The 20,617-nt window shown below is 43.8% G+C and overlaps 1 protein-coding gene across 2 annotated transcripts in view; it reads left to right on the plus strand.

Annotated features, from left to right (window-relative positions):
* The first annotated feature begins 751 nt into the window (after nt 1–751).
* The window catches only part of CHST11 (carbohydrate sulfotransferase 11), a 158,617-nt gene continuing 138,751 nt past the window's right edge, over nt 752–20,617 (plus strand). The window contains exon 1 of one of the 2 annotated variants that reach the window (XM_030959433.1): nt 752–1,039. In XM_030959433.1, the coding sequence (XP_030815293.1) occupies nt 922–1,039 (118 nt within the window). In that variant the 5' untranslated portion in view covers nt 752–921. The remainder of the gene's footprint in view (nt 1,040–20,617) is intronic. The other variant, XM_030959432.1, reaches the window with a different exon arrangement.

A 20,617-nucleotide genomic window follows, 5' to 3' on the forward strand; every position in this document is an offset into this window, starting at 1 on the left:
AGAGGCCTTCTGTTCTGTAGCTCGCGGCTCCTCTGCATTCCTCCCACGTACGGGCTCGTATCTCATCGCCTGGTGCTGCTCTCGACTACGGAAAGGTAGATCCACCTTCGGCGGGCCGACCGCGGCGCAAGACCTTTTGATTCCACCGACACATGAACAGTGTTAGTTAATGCAGAAAACTTAGAAGTCTCGGGCTTGAAAACAAAATAAGCCCCTTTCATTTCCGTCAGGCCAGGTGGCACTGTTTGCCCCCGGATGGTTCCGTGCGCCTGAAGTTGGTGTTTGCGCCGCTGATAAAATGAACAGCTCCCGGACGGGACAGCGCGGCACCGGCAAAACACGACGGCACGGACCGGCTGTACCATAACCTGCGGAGCGAGGGGAGACCTGCAAGGAGGCATTTAGGGTTAGCGGAGCGACGGGCACCACTAAGAGTGCGGGAATTTCTCTTCACGAACGGGGCGTCGGGCAAATGCAGGCAGAAACGGATGCTCCTGCCCGCCGGCAGCTGCCGGACCCCGCCCCCCTGAAGAGGGCGAGTATGACCCAGAGGTGGTCAAATTCACGGGCAGCGGGGCCGCTCGGACGGCGGCCGCCGGACGCCCACGCAGCCCCTCGGGGCTGCCCGGCTCGTTCCCGTCCGCCGCCGGGCGGGACCATCTCTGCCTTTGGCGCGGGGGGGCCGCGCTCCGCCCCGGCTCGCCACCAGGCCCGCCTCCCAACCCCCCCGCGCGCGCAGAGCGCCCCTCCGCCTGGCGCGCCGCGTGATCACGCCCAGCGCGGCATTAACGCCCCCCGGCGCGGGGCGCGGGCGCCCGGGCATCCTCCGGCGGTGGCGCTTTGGTGCGGGGTGGGTGCGGAGCGGTTCCCAGCGCTAGACCTGCGCGTTCCGCCGCCCTCTCTGTGCCGCCGGACAACGCCATGAAGCCGGCGGTGCTGGAAGTAATGAGGATGAACCGGGTGTGCAGGATGGTCCTGGTCACTTCCGTGGGCTCCTTCATCCTCGTCATCTTCTATTTCCAAAGTATGTTGCACCCAGGTAGGGCATTGCAACCGCACCGGCCCCGCCGAGGGTACCGCCCTCCTCGCTCCCCGCCGGCGCAGGTGGCGGCCGCCCCGGGAGCCCTCGCCGGCTGCCCCCGGCTCTAGCTTTCGGTTCCCCGCGCCGCTGCGGCAGGCGCGGAGCTCGGCGGCGGCGATCACAGCGCCTGCAGTGGCCGCGGGAAGGTCGCCTCGCCCCCCGCAGGAAACTTCCCGCGGGAGGGAGGAAAGTTGGTTTGTTTAAGAATTTTGTTATTTTCTGCTTTATATCGTGCGTTTGTTGAGGGGGGAGGGGAGACGACAGCGGCTTGTGAGCGCCTTCATGGCTGAGGGGCGACGGGAGCTGCCGCGTGCCCGCGGGTCCCCTCTCCTGTCAGGGGCTGCGGGCCTTCGTCTTCCCATCCTTTCGTTTTTGGAAGGGTCAGGGACACTGCGGCCGAGCAAGGGCACCCGCTACCGCCGGCGGCAGCTCCGCTCCAGCTCGCCCGAGTTGTCTGGAGCGGCGGGGGCGGCTGCCCAGCCCGGTCCTGCCGTGTTCGGGCGGCCGCGGAGCTCCGGGTGGAGCCGCAGGCTGGGCACGGGTGTCCGCAGGGACTCAGGCTGCGGAATGCTGTACAGGGATCACCTCGAATCCACACTCCCGAGTACCTAAAGCGACTTCAGCTTTTCGGTTTCCCTCATCCTAGGGACGGACCTGTATCGGGGGCAGCGGACGCTGGCTCCCAGGGAAGTCCCACGTCGATCAGCTACTAATTCACACAAAGGTGGGCTTGGGTTGTAGAAACTTAATGAGGTGTCAGCTGTGTGCACAGAGCCCCTCGTGGATGCTTTGTGCAGGTTGGTGAAATTTGTCCAGCATGGCAAAAAAAAAATTATTTTGATCTGTCTGTCTGTCTCACTTTCCCCCCTTCTGCTTGAGAAATGACGTGGGAATTGCACTTGCAGTGTCTTTCTGGAGGGATCTGACATCTGAGCAGAGGAGTGACGCTGGTGGGAGGGAGTGATACCTCGTAGTGGGCCAGCAGCTGTAGCTGGCCAGCTGGCCACACTCCTCAGCAGGGAGTCTTCCCAGCCATACCTGTTATTGTCTACTGCCTGCTCTCAAGTGTTCTGCCTACAGGCATATACCTGTAGCTGATAAGGGAATTGCAGTCTAGTGAAAGGAAAAAGGATCTATTCAGATTTAATTTTTCTTTCCCTGTTTGTGGCTCCCATAGTTACCATATGTGTATGTGGTACTTAGAGGCATAGTTTAGCGGTGGACTTGGCAGTGCTGAGTTTGTGGTTGGACTCAGTCTCAGAGGTCTTTTCCAACCTAAATGATTCTATGAGAATTGATTTTTCCTGAAAGTTTTTGGAGAATTTTTTCATCAAATGGTAGAGGCTTGGTGCACTGAGAGAATTAGGAATCAGTAGATCTGCTGTTCTATGGTGAAGCCAAGTCCTGTTTGGTGTTTTTCTATCAGCTGTCTGCTCCTCCAGAGTTGGTATAATTTGCTTGATGAATGTGTTCTTGTATGGTGCCCTTCTGTGTTAATACCTGTCAACTCCTTGGAAAAATTAGCGTACTTATTCTCTTTCCTGCTGTGTCTGTCCCATGCTTACTGGTTTCACAAGGATTGCTCAGTCCTTAGCAGACCTGGAGAAGGCTTTATTTCTGGTCTTCACGGCACCATGGAGAATTATGGGTCGTAACATAGCTTCACCAATTGAATAGAAATGTGATATTTTAATTGGTGGAGTTCCACAGATAATATAGTTTGCACACGTATTCAGAAAATTTGGCCAAGACTTATTATTTCCCCTTGTTTCAGATGAATTGTACTGCTGGAACACAAACTTTGCATGCAGTAGGTGAGAGATTAGGTCAAATATTCTTCTGTGAATTTTTGAATGTAGAAAAATAATCTTAAGAATTCTCAATATGCTCTCTAGTTAACTATTGGAGATTATGGCTTTATGTTCATTGTATTGCGAGACTATAAATAGGCTGGTATTTTAGTACAGTTCAAAGGATTTAGCACAAGCTCCAAGGAGAGAATGTGATGCTGTGAAATCACTGGGAGGATAATGTGCACCCATTTTCTGTGTGACACATAGGTTGTTAGTGTGAGTGGAGTAGATCTGGAAATAAATAGAACAACCTTTATTGTGCCTTTTTCATCATACCTTATTCTGAGGTTTTGGGATTTTTTTTTTTTTTTTTTTTGTGGGCTGTTTCCATGGCAGGAACTGCTGGGAAGCTCTCAAGCTCTACTTTAGTACCTAGTTCCTACACGGTTACACACAGTTTGTAAGGCTCAGACAGCTGCTCTCCCAGATATCTGTTATGCCACTGTATGTGTTACCATCCTGATAATGCAACTGATAGATGAATGTAGAGTTCTTGAAGGGTCGGTAGGGAGGTGGTAGACCTATGAATGTGATATACATTGGGTAGTGGATCATTTTTAGGAATTAAGTCTTTTTTTGTAACATGTGCTCGTAACCTTTATTGTGTGGCAGAATTCACTGGAGCCGGATCCTGGCCAGAGTGTATGCCAGGACTGGAGGTATTAAGAGCTTTCAAAATCTTGGTTAATGTCCTTTTTGTTGTTGAAGGGTGTTCTAAATTCTAGCTGGTCTCCACTGAAGCATGTCTTTGGATGGCTGCAGGAGGGAGCTCTCTCATCTCTGGCTTGCCAGTGTCACTGTTGTTGGTAGCTTACCATGGTGTCTGGCAGAGGCACTTTGCAATCAGAATTAGATGAAAAACTCCCACCTAAACCTTTTGGAGAGAAAATAAGATTTTCAGATAAGTCCTCAGCAGGAAGTGTCAGGTCCTTCTTGAGCTCCAGAGTTCTCTCAGTGAATTTCGGGAGGCTGCTTACAGGGCTTTCTCGTCAGTTTCAGGTGAGAGAAAGTGAAGGTGAAAGATGCTAGGGGGCCACCAGATGATGAGTCTAACCCCCTCTGGGTTAAGATAAATCTTTATCTGTTAGAGGGGATTTTCCTTTTTAGGAGATCTGAATATGGAACTCTTGCTAGAAGTGTGAGACCCAAATTTCTGCTGATAGCTTTTTTTTTCTTCGGGGTAAAAAAAAAAAAGAAAATTACATAGTTAACAGAAACCTTTTTTAAAAAAAGACAGGCAAAAACCCCAAACAACACAAACACACTTAATGCCTGAAGCTGAGAAGATGAGCTTTGCCTTATCTTTGCAAAAGAATATAATGATAATGTATCCCTTGTTCCCTATCTTAAATACCAACACATTCATGCTGGAAGGAAATCAGGTGGTTTTTACTGTTTCTTCTCTTTTTGGCTGTGTTCCCGTTCTTTGTTGGGAAGCCAGCTGTAAATGTGCTGTTTGGTTATTGCACCTTTGGATTATCTGAGTTTTGTCAGAGATTGCCGAAGAGCTGGGAACCCATCCTCTCAAGTTAGGTTCCCCAACCAGTTGTTGTTGAGGGAAGGTGAATTATGCAGCTCTCCAGTGCTCAGGACCACTGTAAAGAAAATGCTGGAGATGATCCTGGCTGTTGTGGCTTATCTGAAGCTATGTTTGTTGCTGGGGGAAGAAGTGGTAGCGGGGACTTCAATGTATTTTCCCATTGCCTGTCTAGCCTTTACTGAAAAAACCCATGCTGCAGTGTTTGATATAGCTGGTGATATAGCAATATATGGCTGATTTTCCCTGTCTCTTTTGCTCAAATATTTTCCCCTTTCACTCTCCTGCCATGTGCTATCTAGATAACTGAGTGCAAGCTTATTATTGCTCCATGCTCCTGGAACTTCTGTCTATGTGAAATAGGTCAGTCTTGGGGTTTTATGTGACAGCCCATCATAGTTTTATCTGCTGTGTTTCCTATGAAATCAGTTTTCTCATTGGTCTTTAGCCTGCCTACACTTTCACAGATGTGTTTGCTTTGTTCTGTTGCTTCCCAGCTGCAGCAGGCGGGGGACTGTGAGTCGCCCAGTGGAGGCAGGAGCTGCTCTGCTGGGCTGGAGGTCACACTGGTGGTGTGTTAGGATCCCCCAAGGTGTAAAACTGAGGCAGGATAATTAACACTGTTTTTATCTTACCTCAGACAGGTTTATGAAACTGACTTATTCTAAATCTGATTCCCTTCCCATCCCTCCCACTCGCACTTTTTTGCTCCCTTTTCCATCTCCTGTTTTAGACTTGTACTGCTCTCCTCTGGATGCTGACGAAGGCTAGATCTCACAGGTCAGACTTGCCTCATCTCCATGATCATCTCAGTTACATTTGCAGAATGGTATGGCTGATAGCTGATGTCTGCTTTTGCTCAAATATCAGAACAACTCAGACCACAGGAGATTTTTTTTTCCTTAGGTTTGAAGACAAGCTTACCATTGGTTTTGATGGCAGATTCTGTCTGAAAATCAATGCAGCAGTCTCCCATCTTGCAATTGATCCTTGCTTTCTCTCTTGCTTACAAAAGCGAATGAGATCTGCAAGGCAGTTGGGTGTGGAGCATTCCTTTGATGGACCCTGTATGCTGATTTTAAATTATTCTGTTTGGGATACAGAGAAATTTGACAACCACAAGAAACTGGCCCTCATTTAATTGCATGCAATGAAATCCATCCCCCAGAAACCCTGCTGTGTGCTGTATCTGTTTGTTGGTGTCCCTATAAAAGCTTTTCATAGATTTCTGTGGAACTGTCATCAGTGTGAGCAAATCTACTCTGGTCACTCTGCTCAGAGAGACTGGTAGTCTGGAATTGCTTTGAGTTGAGAGTTAAGCTGCTCTTTGTATCTTGTGAAAATCTTCCTGGTTAGTGAATATTAATCTTATTAGAAGAGCAGCTTTTTCTGTTGCAGTGCAAATGAGTGTAGGTTTTTGCAACTGCTTGCTGAACTGAAGAAATAAAAATGTCTCTGAATGTGTTCAAGCAAAAATTACCTGGGTAATTATGTTGCAGTCATGTCTTATTACATCAGGATATTTTTTACTCCACTGTTACATTTTCTACTATGTAGGTTTCTGTAAGTTTTTTTTTTAATTATTACTGTGTATCAATATTGGGAAAGTAACTGTCCTAACTTTCAGAGAACTGATGCTCTATTCACAGATGTAAAGTGTCATGACTTAGCTTAAGTAACTTTTTCAGAGATAAAGTCGGTGTGCATGGAAACTTTGTCTTAAACTCAGCAAAACGGCATATAGAGCAGAAATGCCCAGTGCTTTTTATGAACAAATTGATACAATTGATTCGTTGCAACTAGTATCTCATTTTTATTTCATATTCAGAAATATGAGCATCTTTCTGAATTCTTAAGTTGCTTCCATTATGTTTCAGAAGTGGCAGGTAGTTTATCTTGTACTGTACCATGTAATTAACTCTAAAAATGGTTCAGACAATTGGAAGAAATTAGATTCATGTTACTTTTTTCAAAACCAGCACTACTGTATTTTGTTTGACTGTTGCTAGATGTACTATATCAAATCCTGCCTGACAAAGCTGCTGCAGTTGTCCTTGTGTGAATGTCATTCTAGCACAGTTGTTTTCCTCTCAAGCCTTTTGGGCTGGTGTATATGTATTATGTATCAACTCTAAGTTAATCCTGAGGGAGAAAAGGACTGGGATGGGGAACACAATGATTTGAATCTGATGGTTTTTCTTTCTGATTGTTTGTGCTGTTCAAAGCAAATGTTTGAGTTCTGTGTGTGTCTTGAAGTGTCAACATACATAAAATGAAGCATAGGATGCATGGATGAAGGGCCCATTTGAAATCAATGAAAAGAGTTTTCCCCTTCACATTAAAGGAATGAAATTAGGATCAGGAATGATGTACTTGTGTAGGCCTGGCATGTCCAGGATAAAGATGAAGACATGTCTGTGGTGGGTTACTTAGATTCAGCAGCCACCTACTATCTTACAAGGATAACATTTCAAAGCATGTTTGTGTTTTGTTGGATGTTCCTGTTCCCTGTAGTTCATTCATATAGGATCTCTGTGGACAAGGTATTTGTCCTTACAGTCAGAATTCTGACTGGTTCAGTTAATTCCTCATTATTTGTGTTTCAGTACCCAGGTTATAGATATTGTCCTTTTGTTATGGTCAGAATGCTTGCACGTGACAAAGTGGTGTTTCTGGCACAAGCCTCGTACTCTTAACTAGAAGGTGAGACCATCAGAGGCTACTGTGAACCGGTGAAAGAATTCAGTTCCTAATTATCTCCAGTTCATGCCACAGGGATTTTCTTGGATTTCAATTTTGTGACTGTAATCAGTAGTGGGTCCAGTATGTTCCCACTTTGATGTAATTGTTTGGCACCTGAAACTAAGGTTTCATGGATAAACCAAATTTTTACCGCATATACACTTGGACTCTGCATTGCTTCTTTAGTGTAATGTTTTCGTTCTCCACTTTTCATTTAATGCTGATCAATGTATATGGTTTGTTTTCTTGCCCTCCCCACATGCTCCTTCATAAGGAGCTAGCTGTTGGGGAAATTGTCTGGAGTAGCTCCCTTCCCTTCTGTGGAACTGAAATTCTAAGTTTCCACATGAATTGCCCATGTTAGATTTCAGCTCCCTCCCCTGTGTCCTCTGGGGCTGTCGCAACACCTGTGCGACATCACTAGGAACTACCTAATGGAAGGCAATCTGTGCACAGATTAGGAGCGCTTATCCACAAGGACTGTCCTGTGGCAGTGTGCATCCTCTGCTCTGCCCTTTCTGCAGATCCCTGCAGGCTGGTGGGGAGCCCCTCTGGCAGAACATGAAAACTGCAGGCATGTCTGTGGGAGCTGGTGTGTTTTACTGGTTCCACTCTAGGAACTCAGAGACTGAAAAGCTCTGTGGCAGGAAGCCTCAGAGAGCCACAGTGGATGATAGGACTCTCAATTCTGTGCTATGCTAGCAGGACTTTGGATAACAGCATGGTATAAGTAGGTGCAGCACCAGCATTTTTTAATTTGCAGCAAGGAAGTTTGGTGTCCATGGGAGTCAAGGAAGGCTTCCTTGTGTAAAAAAAAATCACTGCCTTATGCATTTAACATTTAAATATCCAGGGTTTTTGGAGTTATTTTAAAATAGTAATGCTTTTTTGGGTTGCCTTTTACACTGTGCCCAGTGTTGGCAATGAAAGCAGATGACAGCTTTCTTTTTGGTCATATTAATTTTACACATTAGAGATGAGGTCTTGAATAAGGCATTAACATTTAGGTTACAGGCATCAGAAGGGGATGCTATTTAAAAGAAATAAAATTAGATGGCTGCCATTGGAAAATTTGAAGGAAAGTGTTCATTAGAACACACTGACTGAGGCTAGATTTGGAAACTGAGTATTTCATGTCTTTTTCCCTGACAAATTTGAATCTGTGCATTAAAGAAGCCGAGTATGAGCACTTATAAAATGCTGACTGGAAAAAAAAGAGAGCTATGTGCACAAATGTGTGTGAATGTGCACATGCACTCACTCATCTTCCCACCCTCTACAAAATCTGTAGTTGGTGGCCCGGGTAATCCAAATGCGCTGATTTCTGAAGTGCAAACCTTTTTCTCCTAACAAGGCTGCTGAAGTTCTTTGATATTAAAAGAAATCCCAAAAGTGCCACGTGCTCCACATAGGTGCCTTTGTTATTTTACTATGTGAAATGAGTGGTAAGTGTAGTTTCTCATTTCTGCTACTCTTTCTCAACTTACACATTTGGAAATATCCAAGTTGAGAGAGGAATGATTTTATTAATTCTTTGTAGGCTGTAGAAGAGCAAGGATTTTTATAGTTTGTCAGGGTGTCAATTCAAACAGTAAGAGTGCCTCTTCAAGGTAGCCTTTGTCTTGTTTGTGCCAGGCTGTAGACAGTGAGGGATGACTTAGCTCCATTGCTATCAATCACTGCTGCGGTGGCTTCACACTCCTATGAAAAAAATGTAGAAGAAGGTGCTTGGGGAAATGGAAAATACAAACAATGCAATCAAGCAGAATTTCTCACAGCACTGTGATTCTGGGGGTTTGGGAGATGGTAGCTCTATCCAACACGTCATGGAGGGAAGTTGCCTGCACTGTGCGAAAACAGGTGTGAAATGCTCACATCCTTAAATGTTGTCTGCCCTTCCTTGGGCAGGGGGAGGCAGCCTTGGTTTCTGTCTCTCCCTGCCAAAGGAAGGGCAGACAACATGCCCTTGTGAGTAAAGTGATCAATGTGTGGTTTTGCAGGATCAGGCCCCTCTTTCTCTCTCTTCTCCAGGAGTAGAAGAGCAAGATCTCATCCTCAGCTGTGCTCAATCTGCAGAGGAACTGCTACTACTGCTTTGAGCATTGTCTTAGGCTAAAAGATGCCCTCCTTAGTCATCTTAATATCAAAAGATTGTCTCTTTTTATGTTATTTGGCTGAGTGGTAGGAGACATAGATTTTAATTGCAGAGCGCACGTATGTAATCCACAAGGAATAAAAGGCTTTTTTGGGTTTCAATCCACTTCTTGAACACAGTGTACTCTGTAAAAAGCAGGGAACTGTGGGATTCTTTTTTTTTTTTTCTTTTATTCATTTTTAAGACATGGACACTCGATACATTTTCTAGATGATAAAAAGGTGGGCTTCAGGACCCTTAGAGTAATGCCTTCTGAATTCATTTAATAAATGACATTGTAGCTAGTAATTTTCATGCTTTTTTGGCTGATAAATGATTGTATAAAGGAATCAAACTTTTAAATGAATAGCTTGTAGGGATTTTTGAATTAGGCAAGGTAGACATATAATTATTAAGGTGACTGTAATTGGATCTCATGGATGATCTTTACTGTAATACCTTGTCTTAAAACAAAGAGCTTTAGGTAGTTAAAATCCTTTTAAAGACTATTTGCATTATAGTGTTTTAAAGCTGATTGGTATGCAGGCAGAACAAAAATGTCTGTATTATCTGAAGTGACCTGATGCGGAATAGCGCATTCTGCACCCATGCTGGTGGGCACCAGGAGCTGAATATGTCCTTCTACTAATCTGTATTTTTACAGTCTGTGTTGGAAGTGGTAGCAGAAAATTTATAGTAACTGAGGAGGAGGGCCTTAACACTTTTTAAACACTTGGTGATTAATAAAATGTGTCAGTTGGTGTCATAAATACAAAACGATAAAGCCTGTCTTGATTGTGTATTTTGGTCTTGATTAACTTCCAAAACACATTTGAGTTTCCAGATGGTGATAAGCTGATGATAAGTTTTATCTTTAGAATTAGGCACGTGTATGTGTGCACATAATTATGAAGTTGAAGTAACTGCTAATCACTGGGGCAATACACCAGAGTGTGATGGACAAAAAGGGTGACTGTGGACATGTGTGCTTCTAGGCATTGCTCTGTCCCAATTGCTGGATTTATTAATTGTTACAGGATCAGTCATCTGGACATTGTGCAGAGTTCCTGCCACCATGGCACTGGCAATCCTGTGGACTGTGCCAGGTAATCTCTGCTTCTCCACATTCCTTCTCTTCCCAGATCAGTCTTACTTGTCCTTGTGGCAAGATTAGGGAAGCTCAGATAGAGTGAACATGGCTCCCTACTAGACTGTTGGGTTTGGGGTTTTGTTTTGGGCAAGACTTAAGATTTTATTTTATTTTTTTTCCTAAAAGGTGTACACTGAGTGGTTTGAATTTGCTGGTGGGTGGATGGCACGAGGTCTGCATAATGGGCTAGAGGAGACGCTGGCTGCTTTTCAGTTGATTTTGGTGAGTACTAGGTCAGATCTACTGTGCTAGAGCAGAGGATTTTGGGTTGCACAAAGGGCATACTTTGCCCTTGGATGCAGAAATATAGGATTGCAGGCTTGAGTGGAGCCCTGGACTCTTTCTCCCCTGTAAATCTGGGTCAGTTCCATTGACTAGGTTAGATCAATTCTGGATCATAGATACTGTAATGAAGAGCAGAATTTGTCCTTCTGTGTCTTCCTACAGACCAATATACAGTAGAACAACAACAGCTTTGCTTGTCTGTTTTCCCAGTTACTTGTCCTTTCTACAGTCAAGACAATGGAAGTTGTTTTCCTGAAGAGATGCATGCTTGAAGGATTGAGAGGGGTGCTGCCTATTTTCAAGAGCTTCAGTAGAGATTACATTGACAGACAAGCTGCATGCAGATCATCGATAGGATCGAAGCTTTCTTGTCCTGCTGTAGAGCTTCTCTGTCTCATGCAGAAAAGGCTATTCATATTTCTGGTGCAGCAACAAAAATGTAATCGCATTAAAGAAAAAACTGTGAAAAAGTTGGGGCTTCTAGAGCTATTAGCTCTTTTGAGATAAAACTTGTTTGAGATGCTAAATTAGCTGAAATAGATGATATAAGATAGACATGATTTAATTAAAATTTTCTTCATATTTGGCTGTTCTGATCCAGCTTGTGGTTTTTTTTGTGGTTTGTTTTTGTTTCCTTTTTTTCTTTCTCTCCTCCCCAGAGCACATCAGCATTGCTGTTGAGTCTTTCCCCATTCTGTGCCTGTTTCCTGAACACTTTTAAAGAGAAAACTTCCAGAGCAGAGAGAGGAGAATATTTGCAGAGGATGCAAAGCAAAAATATACACGGGGCTATTGTGTCTAAATGATTAGTAATGCCTGAAGTCCATACATCAGTATAATGTCAGTGCCTTACAGCCTCATCCATCTCCAGAATGCTATAGCCAGTGTGCTAACACAGTACTGTGAGAACTCTTTGTGCAGCTGGAAATGTCTCATTCCCCCCAGTGTGCCTGGGCACCAAGGGAAACAGGCCATAATTCTTGTTTGTCCAAACTAACTGGGTTTTTTGCCACTGACAGTCTTTACAGAGGCATTTCCCCCCTTCCTTTTAGGTTGGTTTTTTTTTTGTACTCTTCAGATCTTTTGCTTGTTTTCGCATTCATTGGGATGTGACTAAGAGATTTATTTCAGGCCCATTCCAGCTGTGAGGGGATCTCTTGTCATCAGATTCTACCTCAGCCACTCCTACTTTGCCAGAATGGTTTATGCCTGGTGTTCTTGTTCAGCATTTTGGGAGCCCAGAAACACTGCTGAGTGTGAAGCCATGTGTGTTGGTTAATGGCGAGTCTGTGTTTTCATGCTGTCTGTTGCAGTTGAAGCTTTCATTGGGAGCAAGTTATGAGCAGTGTTTCTGGAAATCTTTGAGAATTTGGGTCCAAATCTACTTCTGGGACAGTTAATACTTTAATCAGAAGGCTTCAAAATGGTCCACAAAGTAGGTCCATGCTTTCTTTTTCACTCTATAGCTAGGAACACTGAGGCATGGTCAGGAAGGGTATGTGTGCTGGGATTTTTTTAATAGTTTCCCACCAGGCTAGTGGCACATTTAGGAATAAAATGTGGAGGGGTAGGGTGGATTTCTTGAGCTTATATGATCTGAAGTTTGCAATCCCTTATAGGCTTGGAATAGACGATATGCAAGCTAGATATGAGGCACAACCTGATTCCCAGCACTCAGCCCAAGTAATTCCTCTGCAGTGCTCTTCAAGTGTGCTCTCTGCTGGTGAGAATGACGTTTGTGGACAGTCTTGTGTCCTTTGGAGTGCTCCTGACAGGAAAATGCTTCTGGTGCAGATACGTAGGGCTCTGAGAGCTCCTTTTGAAAGCTCCTGTACAAAGTGTTGCCTTCATGAGACCAGACTGAGGTGGAGGCCACACCACACCTGTGCCTAGAAGTCTGTTTTCTGGAATAGCAAGCCTGACTTAATCTAGATAGTGTTGTGCTTGGACAGCTTTTGCCACTGAAAGTTTTACTGGATCAATATAAGTGGGGAAAAGGCTTGCCACTTCTCTTTTAATTTTCTTTTACCTCTGTGTCCAGGTCTGCTAGAGGTTTTGCCAGCAAATCTAAGTTTACTAAAATAAGGGAAAAAAAAAACCCACATAAAATGAAATTGTATCCTTTCTATGGTCTTGCTATGTCAGCAGAGCTTTTACATGTTGATCAAGACTGATGTGCATGATGCATCCTGGGTTTTTATTCATGCACCAATGTTTAACATAGTTGTAAATTAAAATAGCGCCTCTCTGAAAGTATGTTGTCCCTGCACTTTGCTTATTCTTCTCTTATTGCACTTTTAAAGTCAAAGTCAGGAAGATATCATCAGCTGTCTCTGTGAAGGGCTGCAGCTGCTGGCTGATGCTCTCCCAGATCCTTCCCTTTTAGACCTCCATGTTTCTGTGGTGCCTATGGGACATGGTTGATGTTCATTCCTTGAAAAAGAAAACCTTGTTACAGCATTTCATGAATGCATTTGCTCAGAGTGGCCTCCGATCTCAATCTAGGATCTTTTCCAGTTCCTATGAAGTTCTGGGGCATTAGAAGCAATGCTTCGTGCAGTGCAAGGTGGGGAAATGGAAGCTACTTAATGTGTTTGAAAGGGTATTTTTTTACCTCAGTCTTGGAAACAAAACATTTCCCACCTGTCTTGCGGAACATGTGTGATTGTTTGCCACAAGTGCACAGGACAAAGAACTGCAGTGAGGCATTTTGAAGAGATGGACTTCTTGTCATCACTGTAAGGCATCTAGGAATGCTTTTCTTCCTACCTTTTCTCTCCCCTGCTTGCCTCTAAGTTTCTGTGTCCCCCTCACAGTCAAACAAGCATAATAAAAAATATATCTGTGTCTGGAGTTCTGGTGCTTGTTTGCTTCTTGCTCGTCTGTCAGATTAATTTTACATTGAATTATGAAAAATGTTGCTCTGTCACAAGTTGTGGCTGGTAGTAGATTGCTTGAACACTACATCTGTTCAAATGTTCAGGGGAGGGACCACTTTAAAATTTCAATTATAGCCTAAAAATACATTGTGACGGTTGTCACAAGGGTTCTTGGGTGAAGGAAGAGACAAGATCTTTGACTCCATTATCAGAAGGCTTGATTTATTATTTTATTATATATATATATACTACATTATAACTATATTACAAAGAAAAAGCAGGAGAGCTTTTCAGAAGCTTGCTAAACTAAGAATAGAAATGTAAAGAATGATAACACGCGAGCTGGCCTTGTCAAATTGCGAGAGCTAGCTCTGCTGTGACTGGTCACTGAACCAAAACATCCACACCAGCACCAATCACAGATCCACCTGTTGCATTCCCCAGCAGCAGATAATCATGGTTTACATCTTGTTGCTGAAACTTCTCAGCTCCAGCAGGAAAAATCCTGAGAGAGGATTTTTCATAAAAGAAATGTCTGTGACAATACATGTGGTGTCATTTTTTCACATTTGATTCCCTTGCTGGAAATAGCAGGGTTCTGTCATGTTTGTCATGTTTTCTAGCTGCAGGCAGTTTTGAGCACAATGTAGTTATGTAGCAAACTGGAAAAACGTGCACCCATCTTCCTCAAGTGAGGGATGTGGGAATGGTTCTATGGCCACATCAAGTACTGCACATGTGGAAATTACAGGGGCTGGGCTTTGAGCAGACAACCAGTGTTTACATGCTTAATTTATGTAATAGCCCTTTCAGTTCCCATCTGTTCCTGTGCCCTTTGGCAAATGGGTTTGCAGTTTTCTGACACGTGAAAATGTTGTCAAGTTCAGGGGATAAAACTCGGATTTTATTTAATTGCTTTTTTCTTTGTATGTTGTAATTTGGTCCTTGGGGAGAAGAGGTTGATCCCAGGAAGCAGGGAAGCTTTGTCTTCCCAGGCTGCCAATAATCTGTGAGTACAACTCAAGGTTGACAGGTCAATGTTGCAAGCTGAGCACTTATGCCCCAAATACATCTCATTTTCTCATGTGCAAGCAAGGCAGCTCCAAGGGAATTGTGCTGTAAATGAATGTGATCTGAGAACCCCATGTTTCTGCACTCATGGCTAAAGTGTGACTGTGAAGGGCGTTGATCCAGAACAGAGGGTGCAAAGATGAGTTCCCATTCAAGTGGATCAAAGTAATTGGCTATCAGGAAGGAGGGGGTGGTTCCTGCCTTGCTTTTATCTCTGTTCTTGCTCTTCTGCAGTGCCAGGGCACACTCCACCTCTGTGGCTCAGCTGAAGCATGGTCCTGTGGCAGGCACAAAGCAGACCAGATGTTGAGGGCAGGGAGTCTGATGGACCTGATACAGAGCAGCAACAGTGGTGTGCGTTACGGAGCTTCTCTGAACCTGTACAATTCAGCATAGGTATGGGATGTCACCAGCACAATAGAAAAGCAAATTACTGCTGAAAGCAATTGCTGGCTACCAAAATTGATAATGCTGACAGATTTATTCAAACTCAAGTGTGAGCCTGTGCATGACCCCAATTATCACCTCACTTCTGCAATTTCTTTGAAATGTGTTTATGTCAGATACAGGCTACATGGGAGCTCCAAGATATGGATGGAGAAAACACTCATCCTTTCATTACTGCTGGAGTAGTCATATGTACACCCATGTCTGCAGCATGGTAAGCCAAGCACAACAGTTGTCTGTAGCTTCCCACTTGTGTTCTTCCCTGCATATCTTGAAATGCCTTCTACCAATACTGTGAGCTTGTGCTCTGTAAGTTGGTCCTGTGGCCTCCTTTCTGGGACTGACAGTGTCCTGCTTTGTAGGGCACTGGGCTGAGCTGTCTCTGTGAGCAGCGTGCCTCTCATGACATCTGTGTTGGGATGAGTTGTGCCCCTGCAATGTTCTTGTGTGGGTCATCTGTTATGTTGGGAGACGATGTTGTAGTAAACTGGCCAGATCAGTAAAACTAACCTCCTTCCTAGCATGTGCCCACTACTTCAGGAAATGGTTGGAGGAGCTGGGAGTTCAGGAAGCTTCAGGCTTACTACTGAATGATCATGTCTTTGGACAATGTCAGTGGAACAAGGACAAGCATGGTGGGAAGGAAGCGATGGTCCTGGTGACAGAGGTGCGATTCTAGGAAGGTTGATCGAGTCAATTGAGATCTCTTGGTTCCCTCAGGGTTCTGGCAGTAGGCTTTCTAGCTCATTTTTGATTTACTAACTTACCAACTCCTGAAGAAGCTCTTCTGACAGCCCTCACAGATGGCCTTGTGCTGCAGAGGAACCCAGAGACAAGTGGTAGGCGGTGAGAAGAATTTGCTGTGCCAGTTGATCAACCACCATGGTTGTAAGGGTTTCATGTTTTGTGTGGTGGGTTACAGTTAACCTTGGCTCTTAGACTTTCTCAATTTTGGATGCTAAATATAAGTATACCGTCAGGACAGAAAGCAAAGGCATAATTTAGTAGGAGCAGTCCCTCCTAGGGGAATCTATTTCATCAGGAATATTATTCAAAGGAAAGCCAGTAACTTCCTGCTGAATGGATACACATAGCCTAGCACATGTTCACAGAGGGGCAGGACTGGCTTTCCAAGTGTTTGATCTCTGGCAGAGCTGGCTGGTGACATGCAAGAACATTTAAGGTCATGGCTTTTGTTGCTTCCTCTTCTGCCTGCTGGCCCTTTTGTCTCTCTCTGGTGGTGCTGGCACGCAAACTACACCCTGCTATTCCATGCTGGGCCATTCCTTACAGTTCATGGTGCCTCTTGAGCTGGAGCTGGTGGTGAAGCAGGCAAAAAGCTGGTCAAAGCACACATCTAATTGAATTTTTAGATCTTGAAAATGTGGGATTTTCAAATACTCCCATTAGTGAGCATTAGTACTGAGGGGAAACACATCACCAGGTAGGGGTTTTTTTGAGTCAGAATTTTAGTATAATTAAAAAGAGATTACTTTAAAAGAAATTAAAAGAAATGCTTTCATGAAATAAAGAACACCACTAGAACCTCCGGGTGCACATACGAAGTGTGCTGAGCCATTACCTGCAGCTTGATGTTAAGGCAAGAGAAGCTTTTTTGTAAGTATGGAAAAAGGGAGCTGCTGCACACTGGGGCTTCTTACTTTTGTCCCTGTAGAAGGTTCTTCTGGAAGGAAGGCATTGTACTTCTGAAGGACTGAGCAGAAGAAATGTGGATTCAACTGAAGTGTCAACCTAACAAGCAACAGATTCTGCGGTTTGTGTTGGAATAATAAATTGATAACTAAAATTTTAATTATTAATTTACATTTTTGTTATTTTGCCATGTATCCTAGTTAATTTGCAAATGAATATTCTTTTGCAGTGTTGCTGCAGTGCTTTTCATTCTGACAGTCACCACCTTAGGGCTGGGTTATCAGTGCTAACACATGCTTCAAATTAAATTGGGAGGTAACAGTGAGAGCAATTTATCTTCAGCTGTAAGGACAAGTTCTCCTAATTCTCAATCATGTGTCACTCAATTCCATTATAACAGGAATATATTAATCGTTTCTTATGAGCAATTTCGTATGCCACTTTCTATTGCTAAGGCTTGCATTTTTATGATGTATTATTGATTAATATTGTTAGGGTTTGTGTTTCACCACTGGTTATTCTTAGCTGTGATTTCTGTCTTGTACTTGACTGCTGTTGCTGTTCCTGAAATATGTTATTCAGGGGCAATACCTCTGGAGGAAGATGGTGTTTCCACTTGTGCACAGGACTGACTGGCAAGCACAAGTAATTAGTTGACAGCATGGCCAAGAATGCTCAGAAGCCATAGGAGAGTTTGTTAGGACTTTTCTAGCAAGACTGGCAATTGATTTGTTTGATATTTTTATTTTGATCTTTCCATGCTTGCTGTAGAACTGCAGTGGCAGAAGCAGTCATGCTGCTTGGCTTTTCCAGGGTCTACTACAGTGCTGGAAGTATGGGCATTGCCAGTTCTCCTTGAAGGAAGGCAAGAAGACAAAGCAGATACAACACTGACATGAAAAACAAATGAATCTTGTTTTATCTTCATATATTGTCTGGGAAAAAAAACCCCTCCTGATTTACATTAGTCTGAAAAAGACAGATTTCATGTTATCCAAGAGCTCAGTCTTGGGCTTGGACTTCTGGTGAAGCCAAACTGTGAATGGAAAGTTTGTGGAGTGATCTGGCTGTAAAAATTTACATTTGTGGAAGGAGAATTTAAACTTATGTCAATTTATACAATGTTAATCTCTGCAGAGGGGATCTTAATTGCAAGACCGACAATTTGGGTCGTGTTTGAAATTGATTCAGAGACTGGTCCTTGATAACTTTGGATCTGTTTCCAAAGCTGACTTGCGAATGAGATTGAGGATCAAAGCCTAAATGTCACTTTGTTTCAAGCTTGAGTGTCAGACTGAGGCGTCTTGCTTTAAAGTGGGATTTTGTTCCATACTTAAACTTCAAGTGAAAAATTCACGATTGTACTGAAAATCTTCACACTTTGAGGCTTAAAAGACTTATTGAAGATGAAGGTGAGACTGTGTACTTGTAAGCATTATAAGAAGAGACCTCAGTAAAAATAAAGTGCAAGTGGCATGGAGAATTCTGGTGAAAGAGAATTGTTGCTAGGAAGTTAAAACATGAATGTTTGAAGGCAGTGGCTTTGGCTGTGTTTGAAGTTGTGGCATTTATGAGTAGGGATGTGCTGCCCTCCCTCAGGGAGGGAGGCTGGGGAGGATTTGGGTAGCCTTCAGAGGACAGCAGCTTTGGTGGGGGGATAGTCACTTGTAGCTGCTGCTGCATCATTGTGTAGAACTAATGTGCTTATGGCTAACAGTGATGAAAAGCCAATCCAGAGAATGTTTTCAGAAACATGCTTACAGATGTGCCTGTAGCTGTAAGTTACATCTTTAAGTCACCCTTACAGGCCCAGCTTTAAAAATCAATTCATTGGCATAGCTGAAGTGGAGGAAAACACTCATCCCATAGAATCATCTTCCTGCCTTTCCTCACCTATTTGAGGTAATATAGTGACAACTGGGAGGGGAGGATGGACAGCATGGGGGTGCCAGGAGGTCCCAGGTGGGTGGGAGTTCTTAGAGAAATGCTGTGAAAAAAATCAAGGGTAAAACAATTGGATGTCCATTTGGAGCAGGAGTCTGTTCATTTTTTGAACCCATTTTGTATTTCTTATGTTAGTTTTCTGTATGTCGCCTGATGTGCGTCGCCTGCATACAGTTGTCTTTGTCCTGCTCTATCTGCTCCAGCCCCACTGCTCTGGCATCTCTAGCACTTGCCTGTTTGATCAGGCAGTTCATCTGAATCATGTTTTTTGGAGGGATGTGTGTGCCTCAGGCAGTTTTTAGGAAGTGTGATGCCTTGGCCCAGGAGGTCAGTGTGGTGTGAGAGCTGCTGGGGAGCTGCAGGTGTGAACAGGCAGCGAGGTCAGGGCAGGTGACACCATGCACGGTCACAGCCAGGTGAGCTGTCAGGATGGCCCTACCTTGGCTCCATCTGAGCTGGAGTTTCAGCATCAGAGTTTCAGCAAAAAGCAGATTTACTGTTGTCTCTAAGTTTATTCCTTCTATTTTCCCTTTCCAGTAAGTGAATCTGGAGGGGGCTGTAACAGACCCAATTAAAGACTGGTACAGGGAAGAGGCACGTCTGTTTAGAAATTGCAAAGAATGCAACATTTGGCAATAACGGCTGTGTCTTTTTTGGCAGGATCCAAAGAGCTCATAAAGTACTTTCTCTTCATTAGTGATCCAAATTTTATGATCACTTCTGTGTTTTGGAAGCATTCTCAACAAGGATGAAATTATGTCATTACATAAATCCAAGATTTCCTATTTTTTAAGAAGAACTTATGAAGCTTTGAATGTGGATTGGGTGCTGAAAATGTTCTGGTTCTAGGTCACCTCTACATCTCCCTTGGGCACAGAGAGCACTGAAAGCCAAGAGGATATGTGTCAGTCTAAGCTGATTCAGGGTCTCCTGTCAAGTGAAGACTTCCTGGGAATGCTCTGTAATGTGGACACAGATGAGATGAGAAAGGGTTTTTTTCTTTTATTTTTATTTTACTTTTTTATTCCAAGCTCAGTGTAAGCTCTCTGACCTCCAACATACTCCTAACAACAGTTAGTTTTTGGTGGTGCTACGGAAACTTTATTTTGTCTCAAACTGTTTCTAGTGTCTTTGAACAAGCCCCAGAGTCTTAATTAAACATCTTTGATCAGGCATGACTCCACAGTAAGTCAAATCTTTTGCCTTTGGTGTTTTGTTTTATTTAATCACTAGACTATTTCTCTATGTAGAACGCTGCAGCACTCATCTGACTTCCTTTGTTAGTATTTCATTAAAAATTATTTTAACTGACCTTTTTCTGTTTTTATTTGACTTTTCAGTGACCTATTCCTTCCTTTCCTTTTTCCTATCTCCTGCTGCAAAATTGCTTGTTTTCAAAGCTTACTTGCCTAAGGAAGTTGAAATTCTTGAGTTCTGTCTGCTTTACCCAATTGAGATGAAATTGTGTCCCTCAAATGGCTCCCAGTGAAGCAGGGAAAATAAATTTTGTGGCTCCCCATTTTTCAGAAGGGAGCCCATGGCATTGAGCTATGGGGATTGGTGTTCCCTCTGCCTTGTGAAGCTGTTCTACTTGGCCAAGGGGGTCAGCCAAAGGGACTTCATATTCTGGTGGTTATGCTCTCTCCTTCCAGCACGTTTAATTGCTGTCCTCAATGAACAGTTTAATAGTTTCTTGCTTTCATAGCTACTTTGTGGTAGAGAAATTCAGCGAAATGAGAAAGGAGAAAACTTAAAAGCTCTTTTTCTGTGTGTGTGTAAGATTGTGGAAAAGCTATTCAAGAAGAAATCAAAAGAAAAATTTCTCATTTCTTATTTTGTCA

The sequence above is a fragment of the Camarhynchus parvulus genome, chromosome 1A, assembly GCF_901933205.1.
Source record: "Camarhynchus parvulus chromosome 1A, STF_HiC, whole genome shotgun sequence".
Lineage (NCBI taxonomy): Eukaryota > Metazoa > Chordata > Aves > Passeriformes > Thraupidae > Camarhynchus > Camarhynchus parvulus.